At 46.5% G+C, this 18,939-nt stretch overlaps 1 protein-coding gene across 1 annotated transcript in view; it reads right to left on the minus strand.

Annotated features, from left to right (window-relative positions):
• Positions 1-18,939, minus strand: part of daam2 (dishevelled associated activator of morphogenesis 2) — an 84,332-nt gene that overhangs the window by 31,039 nt on the left and 34,354 nt on the right. Inside the window, exons 3-4 of the mRNA XM_015969146.3 lie at positions 9,773-9,862; positions 967-1,041 (exon numbers count right to left, since the gene is read on the minus strand). Of these exons, the coding sequence (XP_015824632.3) occupies positions 967-1,041; positions 9,773-9,862 (165 nt within the window). The remainder of the gene's footprint in view (positions 1-966; positions 1,042-9,772; positions 9,863-18,939) is intronic.

An 18,939-nucleotide genomic window follows, 5' to 3' on the forward strand; every position in this document is an offset into this window, starting at 1 on the left:
ATGGTTTATCTGATTCTTGGCCAGGGGAGATTTATAAATGCCTTAAAAATTAGACCGTTTGGTTTAATATAGCAAAGTAAACACAAGAAACGTCTCACAGGGGAACACACCGAGAGAAAAGCAATGGAAACAGTCTTCCACTCGACATCTTCCTCCTTAAGTCTTGAAAGTTCTCCTTTAATGATTTCTAAATATTTGGGAGCTGACGAGCCGCGGGTCAGAGGTCAAACTGGTGAGTGTCTAGTGGCCTGAATACTACGACATCACACAACACCGGTAAAATGAAGGTTTGTGACAGTATCGTGCCGTTTTTGCTGCTGGAAATAATGAATGTTGTCGACTTGGCCTGGCTCCGTGTCTCTGACAGTTATTCCCACTCGCTGAACTGCAGAGTGTCTAAATGGCCTGTTTGTCATCTGTGTGTGTGTGTGTGTGTCTGTGTCTGTGTCTGTGTGTGTGCGTGCGTGCGTGCGTGCGTGCGTGCGTGCGTGCGTGCGTGCGTGCGTGTGTGTGTAGAGGTCAAAAAGAAGTAATGTGGTCATGTGAATCTAACCAGCAGTCAGCAGGGACAGGATGAAAATGTTCAGAGAGAGAGAGCAAGAGCGAGCGAGCAAGAGAGAGCGAAATAGATCAAAAGAGAGCGAGAGACAGAGTGCAAGAGAGTGAGCGACAGTAGAGCAAGTGAGAGTGAGAGAGTAAGAGAGAGAGCAAGGGAGAGCGAGAGAGCAAGTGAGATCAAGTGAGAGTGACATTGCAAGAGAGAGGGAGAGAGTGTGTGAGAGAGAGAGAGAGAGACAGAGAGAGCGAGAGACAGAGAGAGCGAGAGACAGAGAGAGCGAGAGACAGAGTGAGAGAGAGACAGAGAGAGAAAGGATGGCCGAGCGAACGCTGACCTCTCAGAAAACAGAACCTTGGATAAAGTTGACACGACGGTTTAAATCTGGAACGGTGACGAGTTAAACTTACAGCCGCCATGGAGTTGATGCGGTCGATATAGTAGTCCGGCCAGCTGGTGGCCAACTTGTTGGGGTCCTCTTGCTCCTGGACATGAAACGGAAACATTAATGTTCTGTTTTTGTGCAGACGTGGTGATTTACATCATGCTGAAACAGACGAGTGTGTCTACTTTAAGCCAAAGTTTGGTCTGAACTAACTGATCAAGGCGGGGTGTACGGGTAAGGGTCCTCTGGGTCAAGAGCTGGACGTTTACTCCGACTTCATTCATCAGATCAGCAGTCAGAGTTCCTTTCCCCAAACTGATCAGCATCGAGTTAAAGCTTCGCTAAACTCAGAGAATCTATTATTAACTATTCAAGCTAGTTAGCCAACGGCCTTCACACATCCGACGACATGATGAGCGAACACGACTCAAGGAGATACAAAAACCACCTTTTGCTGCCGTCCCATCTGGTCCCATCTGGAGCTCAGAGAAGCACAATTATCCTCCCTAAAACTCGGATTAGAGGTTCAAACGAATGAGTTTAAATCCTTACGTCTGCCAGAAGTCGTGTTTTTGATGCAAACCTCACAGATCCTTTTCAGGCTGTGGTAAAAAATTAGAAGAAGAACTAAAGTCTTTGTTTTCCGGATGGTTTGTCATTTACTAAGTGCTATTGCTCTTTCACAGACATCAGAAAAGCTCCGATTCCCGGCACACAAACCCATTAAACCCAAAACCTCCAGCCATGTGACCGCCTCATTTTCTACAAGCCGCAATAAAGAAGGGAAGCGCTCAAAGGCTGCACTCTTAATTAAAACGCATGAACTTGATGTTCCTTCTGTGCAATAAAACCAATTATTAAAAACAATACTTTAATATTTGTGCAGAGTTATCACACAAACCCTTCCAGTGGTTTAACTCCATGAGGAAAGTGGTGTGAAGTGGTTTTAATAAACATTAATAATCCAGAATTAAAACATTAAACGAGCAGCAGATTCAGCCAAGTTCCAGATTTTTGAACGGTTGTAAAACTTTCCTGGACCGGGTGAGTTTGGTTGATGCAGCTTTCAGTCCCGGCAACGACCGTTGTGTCTGAACGCAGCCCAACACGCGAGTTCAGTCTTCAGAGCTAGAGAACAACAGAAGCGACTGTGCTGCCTGGGCTGCCTGGGCTGCCTGGGCTGCGTCGGTTACCGCCGCCACGCCAGACAGATCCCGACGCTGAGATTAACAACTCCGCTGCCTTTTCTGCAACCCCTGGGCCAAATCAGAACATTTACTTTGGCACTTTTACAAGCGGTGATTTTCAACATGTTTTCCAGACAAATTAAACACGACGACAAGGTTTGTTTCAGGGGTCACGCTCGTATCAGTCTACACACTTCCTGAATTTAGGGCCTTTTGAGCGCTGAAGTGACGCTTTAGCCGGTGCCGACGTGCTGCTGGCTCCATCTGACGACTCCGAGTTAATCACGGTTGATGACAGGTTTTAACGTCCAGCGATAAGAAGTCAGACGTTATCGAACGGCACAGAAGCCGACTGCGTTTGTTTTTGTGAGGATTAAACTTCTCATTAGACCTGAGAAGGGATTTGTTTTGCTGATGCTTCCCTGCTGGATGAACCGACTCCAGCTGCAGCAGAGCGAGGTCAAACCTGTCGCTACACATTCCTCGTGTTCGGAGACATTAAATGTGATTAACGTCGTGCACCGCGGCAGGGAAACACAAGAGTCCCAACAGCGTGTCGGATACATCTGCAGGGTGTTTAACGTATTCCAACCATCTCCTGTGAAGACCGGAATGCCTGAGCAACGCCAGCACTCAGGCATATTTCTCCGTCTGTTTGGCAGGCTACCGTGTTTGCAGAGGCACCTGTTGAAAGACGGGATGAAATTACACACTTCAGCTTCCCTGCTGTCATGTAACAAGCCGTCTAAAGATTTTGAACCCCCTCAGAGGTTTCACCGACCATCATAATCGAGTTCACGCATGGCAGGAATCCTGTGCACATACAGCCTTCGAGGTAAGGCTTCAGGAGCAACGGGAGGTGGAATTCCAACTAGTCCGCACGGTCTGACCAAAAGCTCCCCCGACGTGTCCCAACGACATTCTTCTGTTTCCACTCACCGTAGGAAACGTTTCATTGATGACCAAACTTGTAAAAGTATCTGCTGTGTGTCTGCGACGCACATCCCAACATCCCCGCAGCACGGTGCACAGCAGCATGATCTGGAAAACCCGCTCGTTTTTCACTCCTTAAAACTTTCTCTCATTGTTTGGTAACAACTTCGGCGCCACCCTGTCTGTTTTTGATCTCGGACAGGATCAAAACCGTCGCATTAACTCTAAAAGACAGCGCTAACGCGTTTCCATGAGGCCCTCTGGCTCCTCTGGGGACTGGACTGATTGCTGGGTGCCTCGTTTTCTGTTCCAGCGTTCCCAGAGAGGCCCGGGGAATTCTGGCTACACAAGTGGAGACCCTCAGGAAGAGCCCAAAATCATCACGGACGCAGAAAAAAGTCTGAAGAGGCGAGGCTTTATTGGACTAGACTATGGTAAACAGCAAAAGCCTGCAGCCGTGCCGCTACCTTAGCACCTGAACTGCTTTAATCTGCATGCACGAGGCTGTGACACGTGCTAAAGATGACTTGGACTTGGATCTTTCTTTCATATTTACTTCATGTTATATCATCAAGAGACATCTATTCTGGGGAGTTTGTTTCAAAAGATGAAGTTTTTGTGAGAAACATCTTTAAACATGGTGTTCACTGGGCTCTGTGTGGACATACGGTTACACTCACATACAAACCTGCTGGAGGTTGCCATAAACTTTGACACATGGCTAAATCATGATTTTATCAGCTGAGACGTCTTTCCAAACTAAAACTCATTCTGAACCGGCGCCACCTCGAGACGACCATTCACGCTTTCATCACCGCAAGGTTGGACTACTCCAACGCAGTTCTGTTTGGCATTTCAAAAGCCGCATGATCTCGCCTTCAGCTGATACAGAATGCCACAGCAAGGTTTCTGACCAATACTGGCCGTCGGCAGCACATCACTCCAACTTTAGCGAGACTTCACTGGCTTCCTGTGCACTACCGTATACGTTTTAAAATGTTATTGTTTGTTTTTAAGGCGCTGAATGGCTTAGCACCACCTTACTTATCCGAGTTACTCCTCATGTGCCGGGCAGGACTCTCTGTTCAGGTGACCTACACCGACTACAGATTCCCCGTCTACGCTGCAAAACCCGTGGTGAACGAGCTTTTTCTGTCTGCGCTCCGAATCTCTGGAATGATCTACCGCTGAAAATCAGACTCTCCCCCTCCATTGGGGGTTTTAAGTCTCACTAAAAGACTTTTATTCCCTTGCTTTTACTGCCTAGCTATTCCATCTAGGTTAGTTTACAGTTCTTTTACCGATTTTATTGACTTCTCTTGTTTGGCTCTTTGTGCTACGCTCTAGCTGTTTTATTCTTTTATATTATTAGTTTAACCTTATATGTTTGTACCCCTGTACAGCACTTTGGTCGGCTCACATGCTGTTTTTAAATGTGCTTTATCAAATAAATGGAATGGAGTTTTTGGACAAACCGAGTCCATCTTTGCTATAAATTGTTGGATTGAAGTTTCCAGTAATGCTAAAATCTTCTGTCTATAAAAAAAAACTGGATGTGAAGAAAATATGCACTGTTAAAAAAATAAATCGGACCCGGATTCGCTGCATCATCCTTGCACACTCACTTTTTCACTGTTGAATGCATTTGTAGTTATTCAAGTCACGATTTTCTCAATATTCAGAGCTAAAGCCTTCACCACGAGATGTTCCAGTAATCCAACGTGTCCGTGGGGAGTATTTATGCAGTGAAGCCGAGATATAAGGTCTCACCTCATGAAACAGGAAGTAGACAGGATATTGAATTCTGAAAGCTTATGAAACACTTGCACCCCCCCTCCAAAACAGGTTGTGATGTTAAGCTTTTCTGCACTTATCCAGGCAGATATGTTGGTCTTGGATCACATTAACTGATGGGCTGAGGCGCATGTGACTGATAATTGGAGACATAAGTTGCTGTGTGGAGCTGCTCTACCGTAATAACCGCCAGCTTGAGTTATGCAACGGCATTCCTGATGGATCTGGAGATGTAGGATAACGTATGGTTGGATAACTTTGGGTCAGCGAACAGGAAATTCTCTTTTCCAAGAAAATTCTGATTCCTTTTGCAAAGAGGTTTTACTCCAGCGAGGAGATTTATGTTATGACAACTTTTTATATTTAATTGAAATTATGATAAAGGTGCAAATTAATTTTCTAAGATTTGGAAGACTCACAAAAAGCTTCAAATATTAAATTATAAAGGCTTTTCCCTTGCTCTTGTGTCAGTTTGAGGATCTTAAAAGTTTTTAATTTGACACTCGGAGGGTATTTTATATACGTTTTTAATTTTTATACCATTTCTTTTTCAGAATGGCAAATTCCTTTACACACTGTTGCTACTTTTACATCTAAACCTTGAAAACTGGATAATTATGACTTTAAAGAATATCTGAGATGCTTTGTCTCCCTTTGAGTCAGTCTTTTATGTCATTTATGACTTTTTGAGGTATATTTCTGGAAACTTCGGCTTAAGCTACTGCCCCCTTGACCTGAGCCTGGACTAGAGGAGGAACGTGCATGGATGGATGGATGGATTTCTGGAATCAAATTCAAATTTTTACTCATATAAACTGAACTTTGAGCAGTTTTATGTAATATTTAATAAATTAAACATGTTATTAAGTAGTGTTTCAGTTTGGTTCAGGACAGCCAGTGTGACCGCGGCCTGAAGACACGAGTGTATCTTTGTGCATCAGAACAACGCGGCTCATAAGAGTCGGGCAGAAACCCTGTTTGGCTTCCAGCGCTGCTCGTTCTCATTAGACGTTACGTTGTGTTCTCTACCTGCAGGAGGCTCAGTGTAAGCCGTGCACCAACAGGTCCACACACATCCCAGCTGGCATGAAGGCAAAATGCCCCAATCGAAACGGACTCGTGCCAAGCCTGTATGACACTGAACATCTGTAATACCACCAGCTCACTCCCAAGCTATCAACACTTGTGGCTTTAGTCGAGATTAGAGGGTCAGGAAAACATTTATGGAAGAAAAATGCAGAATTGCCGTTCTTATAGGTTTGAATACTGGGGTAAAAAGCAGTCGTACTTTAGAAAGCACACGTCTGCAGACCTGAGTGTTAGTTTAGCTTCTTGAACGACATAATTAGGTCAATGAAGGTCACTTTAGATGTTTGCTAGCTTGTTTTGAAGTTTTCTTTCATGGATCAGGACCAAACAACGTTGACTCCATACTACGCATGCAAAGTTGCATAAAAGTTTTAGCATTTTTTTTAAAGGGACTTTTCGGACTTTTGAAATTTTATGCTCGTGATTGCCCCCTCAGGCCAAAAGCGTAACGACAGCTTCAATAGTAGGCTCGTGCACAAGGCGCGCACGCTGTACGTGCACACTCCTTAACGAAAGTAACAGCTGAGACAGTCCCGTGTGTGTGTGTGTGTGTGTGCGTGCGTGCGTGCGTGTGTGGGGCCCGGAGGACAGAGGACAGGAGAACACGCAGCTAATTAATTAAATAATTTGGTTCTGTAGCTTTCTCTTCAGCACAGCCGACAAAGGTTTATGATGGGTCAGTCCTCCTGCATGCTCAGATCATTCCCTTCCCTTGCTTGAAAAATTGTTCCAAAATGAAAGTTGAACCCACATCTTTTTTATCTGTGAATTCAATGCCGTTCGGCGAGTCTCAAATAAAAATTTGGGCATCTTACTGTAAAAAAATATACCATTAATGTAAAAAAGAAACTCTAAATAAACTATGTTCACATCCAGAATCGATCCCAGGTCTTCTGCATGAGAGTCTGCTAAACTCTAGTAATATTCATACTGTCTGTAACATTTATATCCTTGATGACAGCTGAAACAACGTCAAACCAAAGAACGGTTCAGAGTGAAAATGGCTGTTTTGTTGCTAATTAGCAGGAAATATCTAGAAGAAAGTTCTACAGAAAGTAGCTAAGGGTCCTCAGAAATGTAGCTAGCTTTGTCACTAGGCGTTAGGAACAGCGACAAAGTGGCACTGCCTCTCTCTCTGCTGCTAAAGCTACGGATAGCAAATGCTACGGGCGATGCCTGAGCGTGAACGCGCATGAAGCAGCCTGCTCGACCCGAGCATCTCTCTTTTTCTGTGATTTTACAGAAAAACAGGCAATCACAGTAAAAATGCCAGGGCTCATTCTACAGGACCAGGGCATTGCAGGAGAACGTATGAAGAAGACATTTATTATTTCTATACATGTTTTGGCTGTCAGACTTCCTTATAGTCCCTTTAAATTGGTGTTTTAAAGATGGCCGACTAAACTTAATGATCCGTCTCAGTATTTTTGTCTGGTGGTAACTTAGTTGGCTGCTGCTAACCCTTCCTAGAACACCCGTGAAAAAGAGCTCATCCCAGTGGGACCTTCATGGTAAAAATAAACGTAGTGTGCTTTGATGTTTTCAGTTATCTTTTATTCGTTTTATATATTTATTTATGGGATTGCATGAACGTGTTGCAGCCATTCAGGGTTAGGGTTAGCATGCTTTTCTCCAGGTCTGGTTTGCTCCCACAGGTCAAACGTGCACATCAGGTTAATTTGCATTAATGTTTCATCCAAAACGGTTTCAATAAAAGCATCTGCCACATAAGGTCTTCGTGCACACTAGTGCACGGAGGCCGACTGAAACAGTATGTCTGGCTCATAGATTCCCATTTACAACTACACCATGTTCTTCTCAAACCCTTTTGTTTCCTCTTTGTTGAACTGTGACTGACTTAATTCAACCACTGCATGAATATCTAAAAAAGAAACCGCTTATAAACTTTGATTCATTTATTTACATTTAGTTTAAAAAAGGGGCTTCACATGGCGCCGACTTGTTTGCACCAAGATGAACCATTCATGTGTTTTTGGTTTTGCAATAGATATGTTAAGTAGGTTTTTCCAGAGTCCAAAGTAAAAAAAAAAAGCCTGCGATTCTCATTCTGGGTGTCATCTACCCACAACAACAGGAGCCGTCTCTCCTCTGGTGCAAACAAGAGAAGCAGTGTTGGTCTCGGACGGGCGATCCCAGGGAAAGTCTGCTTTGTTCAGATCCCACTCGTGTGTCGAGTCGGCAACAGAGGGCACTGCTGTATGGTGCACTTGTGTCTGAATAACCTGTAGTGGAGCTGGAGTTTTCCCCCAACTGTATGTGGTTCTTCGTGCTTGTGCAGTACACACACACACACACACACACACACACACACACACACACACACACACACACACACACACACACACACACACACACACACACACACACACACACACACACACACACACACACACACACACACACACACACACACACACACACACACACACACACACACACACACACACACACACACACACACACACACACACACACACACACACACACACACACACACACACACACACACACACACACACACACACACACACACACACACACACACACGAGCAGGTTATTATCCGATATTGCACCCCGGTTGTTTTTTCTTTCCCCTCATTCTCCATTACGCCGCCTCAGTCCATGAATGAGGGGTTTGTTTGGATTTTCCTCCGGCTTTCCGTTGTTCGGCGTTACCTTGGTTTTGCTCTCAGTTTCCTGGCCTGGACATGATATTTTTTTCTACTTTAACTTTGCAGAGGAAATGATTTCTGACTGGGAGAGATGGGGGTGGAATGACAAACTAATATATCCTAGCTCTGAACCCGGCTTAGCTGCACACGGTTCCAAAGTGCCCGGGTCGCGGCCAACGTTTTGTTTCCATTACCTTCTTCTGCAGCACAGACAGTCCTCATAAATGTCTGTGGTTGCCTAAGTGAGTTATTCAATAACCGATTCTGGAGTATTATTGGAATTTTTTGTGGCTTCACTTGTGCAAATGAAAATTGTGCCAAGAATAAAATCCCTTTTGACACGATGTAAAGAACCCAAAGACACAGCCGCTCATCAGAATGTAATAAAAGACCGATCGCATCTTCCTTCTGTGTCTTTGTGCTGCTTCCATCCTCGCCTAGACGTCCCTCGAAGCGTTCGCTTCATTTGTCTTTTTGCAGGTAACCAAATACAGGTCAGAGCACACACTGTGTGCACATGCAGGTGCACACATGCACGCACAAAGGAAGTGTGTGTGTGTTTACACCCTTTAACAAAGGATTGTCAGAGCATCACATCAAGACGAGCTGGCATGGATTTGAAAGGGGAAGGCGAGGTCTGATCCTCATCCTGCTTCAGTCGAAGGCAAAGAGACACGCGAGTGGGTTTAGGACTCTTCATTCAAGCTGCAGCCGAGCGAGTGGATCCACAGAGACGGGCCGCTTTACTTCGAGCACAACCAGAGAGGGACCAGGGCTGTGAGAGACTTGGGGAGGATGCAAAAATGGGTTGAGGAAAGAACCAACGGTGGTGATAAAATGGCTCAAGTATGAGTAGAGCTCTGCAGCGTTTCGTACTCCTGACCCCACATTTCTCAGTTGGTACGTACCAACGGCTGCATAAGAGTTTGAGCCTCACACTGATGCTGTAATGCAGATATGTTTACGTTAAATCAGAAATTAAAGCAGAAAACGGAGCCCGGTTGTGTGGTCGAGTTGATTTAAAATCCCCCCCAACATTCAAGCTGTGAACTGTGGCTCCAGGCAGCCAGTCAGCTGAAGGCCATCCAGAGATCAGAACTGATTGGTGATGAATGTACAACACAGGCCCACTCACCTTCTTCTTGCTGCAGTAGATCTGCCATTTCTTCTCGTCGGGCAGAGCGAACATGGCCTCTCTGTTCTTATCTGTTAAGTCCAGCTCGTCCTGCAAGAAAAGCATGAAAAGTTGTCATCTCCACAGTTCTTCCTATGTTTTCACAAAGAGCAAAGATTAGGGAAACATTTATCAGCAGTAGCTCAGGTGGTAGAGCGGGTTGCCTCATGATCGGAGGGTCATGGGTTCGATTCCAGCTCCCACCAGGGGTATCCTGCTGTTGTGTCCTTGGGCAAGACACTTCACCCAACTTGCCTGTGTTAGTGGTGGTCAGAGGGGCCGACGGCGCCAAATGGCAGCCTCGCCTCTGTCAGACCTCCCCAGGGTGGCTGTGGCTACAAGTAGCTTACCATCACTAGCAGTGTGTGAATGTGAGAGTGTGTGAAAGCGTCTTTGGGGGTCTAGAAAAGCGCTATACAAGTTCAATGCATTATTATTATTATTATTTATCAACACCCCGACCCTTTAAACAATTTAGAAAACACACAGGGTTCGGCCTTCTGACCGTCTGGCTGAGAAACGTCTCCGACCACTGGAGAGCGTTTTAGAATTCACCCAGCTGCTCGCCTCGATTCTTCATCGGAGCACACGGAGACCCCTGCACCTTTTGAAATGCATATGAGCCCAGGAAGTGAGCGTGTGTGCCAGCACGGAAAAGTAAAGAGTTGGAAAACAGAGGTGGACAAATCCGACGTGAAGGGAGTCAAATGAAGGACATGCAGGGACAGAGAGACACACTGAATAAAGAGCAAAGTGTGTGTGGAGGTGGAAACTGACGGGAGAAGAAAAAACAGGGATGAGCGTCTCTGGAGCCGAGGCTCAAACTCATCTCTTCATAATAGCTGTGCTACCATGACGTCAGCCATGAGCTCCTGGGAGCCCCCAGAATGAAGATGGCCACCCGGGGTTTGTTTTTGCCCACGCTGCTGGACGGGGAGGGGGGGGGGCTGACACTTTGAAGCGTGACATCATCTCTCACCCGCGACTTCAGTGGGATAAACAGCAGAGGCATTGCAGTGGTTTTGGAAAACAGGAAAATAAATCTGAAGGGTGTGAATTTAAGAAGAGGGCCCGACAGAGGCGAAAGCCACAAAGACGCTTCAGAAGCTTTGGTCACGGCGTTCTGAATGCAGCAGCATGATTTCCTTCATTACACAAGAAGAGCTCGTCTTCTGGGCTCGGTTTTGGCTCCACAGATGAATGCGATCCACGCTCATTCCAGCGGTAGAATTCAACATCTAACCTCCAGCTACGTGTTGAGAGTTTCTTCCAGACTCGGATCAGCGTCTTCTCTTTGGATTGCTCGGCTCAGAAACGGGGCGTTGGAGTCCAGCTCGGCTCTGGCCTGTTGCCTGGTCACCAGGTCAGAGCCCTGCTGTCCAAGCTGCCGCTCTTTGGAGGAGCCGGTGAGAATCGGTGGGAATGAGATCTCTGGACGCGGACCAGGCGGGAGCGGAGCCCAGCTGAAAGTCTCTCAGTGAGAGGGTTTTAAATGGAGCGGCTCCTCGTAAGAGCGGGATGGAGACTTCTCGGTTTGGGCTTTGAGACAAACACTCAGACGCAGTGTGAAGTTTCACTGTGACATCTGGACATTTTAAATGCTGCATTGAAATCAGAAACAACAGCCTGGTGAATGTTATATACAATAATGTTGTGGGGCAGCATTAGCAGCGGGTTGCCTCATGATCGTCAAGGGCTCAATTCCAGCTCCCGCCAGGGGTATCCTGCTGTTGTGTCCTTGGGCAAGACACTTCACCCCACTTGCCTGTGTTGGTGGTGGTCAGAGGGGCCGACGGCGCCAAATGGCAGCCTCGCCTCTGTCAGACCGCCCCAGGGCGGCTGTGGCTACAAGTAGCTTACCATCACTAGCAGTGTGCGAGTGTGAGAGTGTCCTGAAAAGCACTATATAAGTTCAATGCATCATTATTATTATTATTATTAGATTTTTAAGGCATTTGCTGTCCTGAAGCTGCATTTTTAACGCAGAACTTCTCTTCAAAATGGTTCACCTATAAACTCTGTACTATTTCTCCTTTTTTAAACACAATGGATAACTGATAATGGGGAAACGATCAGGCCAGTCGTTACTACGCCCCAGAGAAAAGTTGCATTCATGGCCCCGCCCACATCGGCTTGGCTGTATTAATGTAGCAGCTAGGAGAGAACTTCAGGGTTCATTTCAAGATCCTGGTTCTGGTCTATAGGGCCTTACATGGACAAGCACCATCTTACATTGGTGATCTTCTTAGTCCCTACACCCCCAGCAGGTCCCTGAGGTCCAGTGATCAAAGCTGGTTGTGCAGCACCAGGCTAAAGGTCAAAGGTGACAGATCATCTGCTGCTGTGGCCCCCAGACTCTGGACCTCTCTCCCCCTGAGCCTGAGATCAGTGGACTCAGTGGTCTCCTTTAAAAAGCAGCTGAAGACTCACTTGTTCAAGCTGGCTTTTGTATGACCTTCTTCACCTCTCTCTCTTTATTCTGCTCTCCCCACCTATTCCACCTTCCTCAGGATCCACTGATTTCCCTCTTTCCTGTTCACTCTCTCTCTTTCTTAACATTTTTTAATCACAATTGTCTCTTTTTGCTCATTTTAAATATATTTTTAAACAGTTTCTAAATGCTTTTTTATATTTTTACATTTTTTTTGTTTTTGTGAAGCGCCTCGTGATTTTTATCTCGAGAGGCGCTATAGAAATTATATTTTCTTCTTCTTCTTCTTCTTCTTCTTGGCTAGTAGTTAGCGTTTACTAGCAATAGCCACCCCACAACATGATGATCCCCAAACTCAAGACAGCATTCAACCCGTTTCCAGCCGAGAATCACGAGGAGCCATCTCTCATCCCAACAGTCATCCCAACAGCTTCACTTCTGTAGATTTCAAAAGAGAATTTTTGTAGAAAAGGAAAAGTTAAGGAATTTCAGATGTGGCGTGTTTAATGTGGTGGTCGTCAGTTTCAAGCAGCGCTAGCCTTCTTGTGAGGGTCGGAAAAGGAAACATGAAGTTGAGGATGAGGACATGGGAAAAGCGAAGGAATGTTCTCGTAATGGAAATGAGAAAACCTTTATTTTTCAGTTATGCAAGAACACTCCGGTCTCCTCAACCTCCATCTTTCCACTTCAACATCGAATCCACATCACATGGCCCGCCTCGCGACTCAAACGAAAAGAAAATTGCAATTCCTTTTCTTCTGCCAAACAAAACCAACGCTTTCTTCTTTGTTGCATAAAACCTTTTCCTGGATGTTCCCCGTTTTTCCAACACCGGCACATTTCAGTCGGGAAATCACATAAACCAAAGCTAATATTGTTTCACCTGCTCCTCGGGAGGAGGAGGTTCATACCACACAAGCCAACAAAATACTGCAGCATTTTCTCCCGAGATGTGGCCGTGGGCTTCGACTCTCTTTATTCATATCCTTGCTGAATGACTGTGATGCCCAACGTCCTGCTTCCAAAGCTCAAATGTGCCGATTACACCTAAAAGACACGGTGGTGTTAAAAATAAAAGCAGCTTTTGTAAACCAAAACATCTCCAGAAAGGTAAGACTTTAGGTGCTGGCGAGAAGCTAATTAAATGTTGGTCATATAGCGTAGCTTAGCACCGTAGCTACTAAAGTCAGGTAAAGAGCGCTGTCAGATTATCCGAATATTCCCAGTCAGCATATTAATTCAGGAAGTTGAAGAGCCAGATGAGAGGTTTGCAGAAGACAGCAGGCTTTGGAGTCTTACTTCCTGATATTTGGGCATCTTGCCTCTGATTGGCTAACAGCAGCATGACTACCATTGACTCTGGTCTGCAACGCTCATGTTTTATCTGCACAAATAACACAAAGCTGGAGGAGTTCTGCTCTGTGGAGGAGTTGCTATTGCTAACGGTTAGCTTCTTCTAGCCAAGACGCGCTCTGCTCTCTCCTGGACACTAAACAAAACAGCTTCCCTGAAAGGGGCCAAGAAAGGCGGGTCTACGAATGCTCACTTGATAATACGACGTGTCGCTAGTTTTTCTGATCCAAGCGCTTCCTCGTCTATTTTCTATCAGCGACTAAAGCAGAAAATAGTTCTTCCTGCATGTCAAATTCAGAGTGACATGTTTTAGAAACAACAAGCAAAACAGTTGCTCAGCCAACCTGGCCTAGGCGGTGAAAAAGAGGTGAAGTGGTGAGATTATTTAAAAGCAGGGCATAAAAGTGGGCGTGTCTACGAGGGCTGGAAACGCTCAAGTTTCCACGTGTGGGCTAAAGGGACATCCTCCCTCATGCGTGGTTGTAGGATGTGTTATTTCCAGAGTGGAGACGATTTTCTTGTGTTTAGCCTTGCAGAGCAGGATGAGAAACACATCTACTGTACACGAATCAGGCCGTGGCCTCTAGATGAGACGCTGAGGCTGAGGGAAGCAAGACAAGATGGCAGGAAGTCATAGTAGGACTCCAGGGAATCCCACAGGAAGCTGTAGCGGCCATTATCGACCCAAACAAGATACGGCGGGTTTGAGAGAGAGCGAGTACGAGAACTACTTTTTTGATTGAGTGCTCTCGGTTTCACTGGCTTTGCTTTGTTCAGAAGCTTTCAGATGAGTCACATTATCCACTCTTTGATGAGTCAGTCAGTAGCTGTTGCTAGCCAACAGCCCTGGTCTAAACAAGGCTCGGCCACTTCAGTGATGAGGCTGACTCAGTAAGCACTGGCTGTACAACAGATGTAGGAAGCGAACATTAAAACACTGGAATGCAGTAAGGCAGGGAACCGTCGCAGAGGGAGGGAAGCGAAACGGAAAAGAAAGATGGGTGCATCCCAAGGGCGTGCACGGGGAAGGAAACTCATCCCCACTGCCCAGAGGGAGGAGAGCATTTCCATTCACTGCTGTTATGCAACAATTTTTTCAGTTTGCATCCGGCTAAAAAGTCTCCCTGGTTGGAACATTGGAAGAAGATCGATGTTTTTAAGAATGATGTTTTCCTGGGAATCGCACGACGGGGGTTTCAAATCAGAACTGCCATTTCTGTCATCCCAGCTTCGAAGAGCAAGATTTTCCCTTCTACACGTGGCGACTGAAAAACCTATAGAGTAGACGGCGTTAAAGGTTTCTGCATCACGGTACGGTAACCCTAACCCTGCATCTGGACCACAGCTGGACCGCTGCGGAACGGTTGGATTAAAACCGTCTTAAATCAGAAAGAGGAAAGGACACAAACAGACGGGGAAAGAGGGTCAAGAGCGAAGCGGAGTGAACATTAATCTCGTGTCTGTTAGTGTGGCACGCTCCAGATGTTGGCCTAAATGCTCCCATTCCATTTGGCCGGTAAACGTTGCATCCTCATAAAGAATATTCAGCACAGATCAAAGTGACCTATGCAGACATCAAACTGGTGGGTTTACTCCAACACATCTAAGGTCTCAAACAGCCGAGCTCACCGACACACTTTTGGACCCTTGTGAACGCGCCAGCAGATTGTGACCGCATGCCGATTTTTCCACGGTTAACGCTCTTCTCCATCAGCTGAAACTTGGAAATGCCAGAATAGTTGTCCCTGAACAACCTCACACTTGGTTTGCCTTTGTAGAAACGAAAGGTTCATTTCAGTTTACTGAGCTGCCACCGATGAGAAATGAACCCCAGAGCCAAAGCTGTTTAGGAAAACCCACGTTCAATTACTAAACTATGAGAGCAATTTCTCATTTGAAGAGAAGTTATTAGTGGGGAATGGCTCTGACAAACAAAAATAAAGCCGTCAGTGTTCCCTGGTGCGCTGCCAGCCTTCACACATGGCCTGTGAGTCCAACTATGCATGCAAGCCTTGATGTGATGGAAACGGTTTAAAACTGCACCAGGATGTAAAAAACAGACCGAGCTCTGCAGTATGGAGAAATCCTACCAGATGCAAATGCACGGACTAGCCGAAGAGATGATGATGATGCTTCGGTTTGACAGACTTAAAGGCAGTTTTTTTATTTCCTCGGACCGACCAGGACAATCAGGAGGTTTTAGAGCGGTCACAAACGTTCTCGTTTGTTTTCTGTTGACAGTTTGCACAAACTCCAGTGTGTCACGATGAGCGACTAGATTCAGTTATTGCAGCATCCTTGTTTGTTGATCCAGCTGATGGACCGGGACGCCAGCAGTGCAGTGCTCGATCAGGAATGGCAGCAAGCAGGTGTGAGCGCAGGTGTGAGCGCATCTGCTTGCACGGTGCAGGGAAGAGGTTTGGACGACCACCTGTTTAAGAGTTTCAGTAACGAAACTGCTTCTCTTCTATTCAACAAACTTTCCAAACGTCCGTGTGTGGAGAAAGGAAAGGTGAGCGCCGCAGCAGTTCTGCTTCACACCAGCAGAAACGCATCTTGCTTCTTAGCCAAGGGAGTGGGCACCGTTGATCTTCAGAATGCAGCCATGAATTAAAAATGGTACCGAAGCATCCTCCAGGTGCAACTCCTCCATTGCAGTTCCTTCTTTGCACACGCCCTAAACATTAGTCAAAATAAGCCTTTTGAATGTTGGTCTCAGATGTGGATGGCAGTCGGGACCCAGGCAGGAACGCTCGGATGCACTGATGAGCTGAAATATCACCACATGTGTACGATGCGAGACTAATGTGTGAACTTTCATGCCAACATACTGTAAATATTGTGTGGCACAAACTTTGTCTGCTAGGTGGCTGCAGCTTTTACCGGCTTCATTCTGATGGGACGAGTTCTGGCGACAACACTGGAGGTGTGTCTGGCAAAAGCTTCCCACTAAAACTCTGCCAACATGCAAATGTCATCTGCTGCATCAGATTCTTACCAACACACGCCTCTTTCTTTAAGCAAGGTGTATTTGCAACGACTCAAACTCCAAAGTGATTGAAAAAGCTTGGATGAGGGGCTCATTATGCAGGGAGGCGTGGAATGGAATTACAGCTATCACCGGCCCGAGACAAGAGAGGTGTTGGGATGGATGGGGATGTCGAAAGTGTTAAACTGCCCAGCGTCTCCTGTCTCCACAGCCAGCTCTTCCCATCTTCTCCTTCCAACCCCCCACCCCCCCCCTCTCCTGCCCCCTCTGTCTCCCCCTGTCCCTCTCAGCAGATGACATCAAAAAAGAATTGGGCAGACTCCACTCCGGCAAAGCTGCTGGTCCTGATGGTGTCAGTCCCAGGGCCCTTAGGTGCTGTGCTTCCCAGCTGTCTGGAGTTTTACAACGGATCTTCAACATGAGCCTGGAGATGCAGAGCGTTCCATCACTCTGGAAGACATCCTGCCTGGTTCCTGTCCCTAAAAAGATCAACCCGTCGACCCCCAGTGACTACAGGCCAGTGGCTCTGACCTCACATGTCATGAAGACGCTGGGGAGACTCGTCCTAAAACATCTGCGGCTGCTGGTGGAGCCTTGGCTGGATCCCCTGCAGGTTGCTTATCAACCTCGTATCGGTGTGGAGGATGCCCTCATCTACCTGCTGGACCGGGCATACTCTCATCTGGACATTGTTGGGAGCACTGGGAGGGTCATGTTCTTCGACTTCTCTAGTGCCTTCAACACGATCAGACCATCGCTGCTGGGGAACAAGATCACGGAAATGCAGGTGGATAACATCCTGAGCAGCACGGGGGTGCCGCAGGGGACAGTCCTATCACCCTTCCTCTTCACCTTTTACACATCTGACTTCAGGTCAAGTCTCAGTCTCGCCATCTGCAGAAATTCTCTGATGACTCTGCCATCGTGGGCTGCATCAGGGATGGTCAGGAGGTGGAGGACAGGAGTGTGGTGGACAGCTTTGTGGAGTGGTGTGAGCGAAACCACCTACAACTTAACATCACAAAGACTAAGGAACTGATTATGGACCTTAGGAAGCAGGCCCCACCTCCTACTCCTGTCACCATCAGAGGGGCTGACGTTGAGATCGTTGAGGACTACCGGTACCTGGGTGTACACTTGGACTGTAAACTGGGCCGGACCAAGAACACCAATGCTATCTTCAAAAACGGGCAGCGGCGGCTTTTCCTACTGAGGCGGCTCGGGTCCTTCAACGTTGGGAGGAAAATGCTGACCATGTTCTACCACTCGGTGTTGGAGAGCGTCGTGTTCTTTGCAGCTGTGTGCTGGGGCAGTGGGGTGAAGACAGCTGATGCCAACCGGCTGAACAAGCTGATTAGGAAGGCTGGGTCTGTCCTGGGTGTTAGACTGGAGACCCTGGAGGAGGTGTCTGAGAGGAGAATGCCAAAAAAGCTTCTCTCTGTCATGGACAACCCCTCCCACCCCAGGCACGCCCACATGATGGACCATCGAAGCACAAGCAGCAAAAGACTCATTGCCCCGAAATGCAGAACTGACCACCACAGGAAGTCCTTCGTACCGGTGGCAATAGGATTGTTTAACTCTTCCTCACCCTGCAGGTGATTCTCCTAATCCTGTTACCTAGGTTACTCTGTTCCCTCCCAGACCGTGCAGTATTACCACAGAGTTCTTATTGGAAACATGTTTGCATCCCTCCATCATATCATATGCTGCTACTACCCTTAATTCTACTGCACAATACTCTGATCATTGTCGAAAATCGCCTGCACTGATAGCTTAATTACTTATTCACCAGGATACAGTCATGTATTTTACTTGTTGAGTTATCAGAGTATTTCTCTTGCACTATCCTATTGTATACTACTGTACACTATTTACTGTATATATCGTATATCTTATATCTGTTTCACCTGTTCCTTTGTCTCTCCTACTGCTTTGAGCACGTACACGACACAACAGTTTCCCTCGGGATAAATAAAGTTGTTCTTATCTTATCATTAAAAGACTTTATCTCTATTTGGCAGATGTTTGTCGCCATCTTCCTGAACCAAGCTGCACGCATCACGGCCGCTGAAAGCATCCTGCGGATAACCGGCCGAGTCTTGCAGAGGTGGTTCTGTTTCTCGAACGTAATCGGGTTCAGTCAGACATCCTCTCATCTCCACGGCTGGTTTTGCTTACATAATCACTCATTTGTGCCGTCGTGTTTTGGGATTAGACCGATGAAGTAACATGCCACAACAGGCAAAACAAACAAGAGTCACTATAGACGGAAAGTCTCTCTTTCATGGGCCGTGAGCCAGATTTCTGTACATGTGATCAGGCCTCTGTGCAAGAACATTTAGGTTTTGCAAT

Source organism: Nothobranchius furzeri, chromosome 18 (assembly GCF_043380555.1).
Source record: "Nothobranchius furzeri strain GRZ-AD chromosome 18, NfurGRZ-RIMD1, whole genome shotgun sequence".
Lineage (NCBI taxonomy): Eukaryota > Metazoa > Chordata > Actinopteri > Cyprinodontiformes > Nothobranchiidae > Nothobranchius > Nothobranchius furzeri.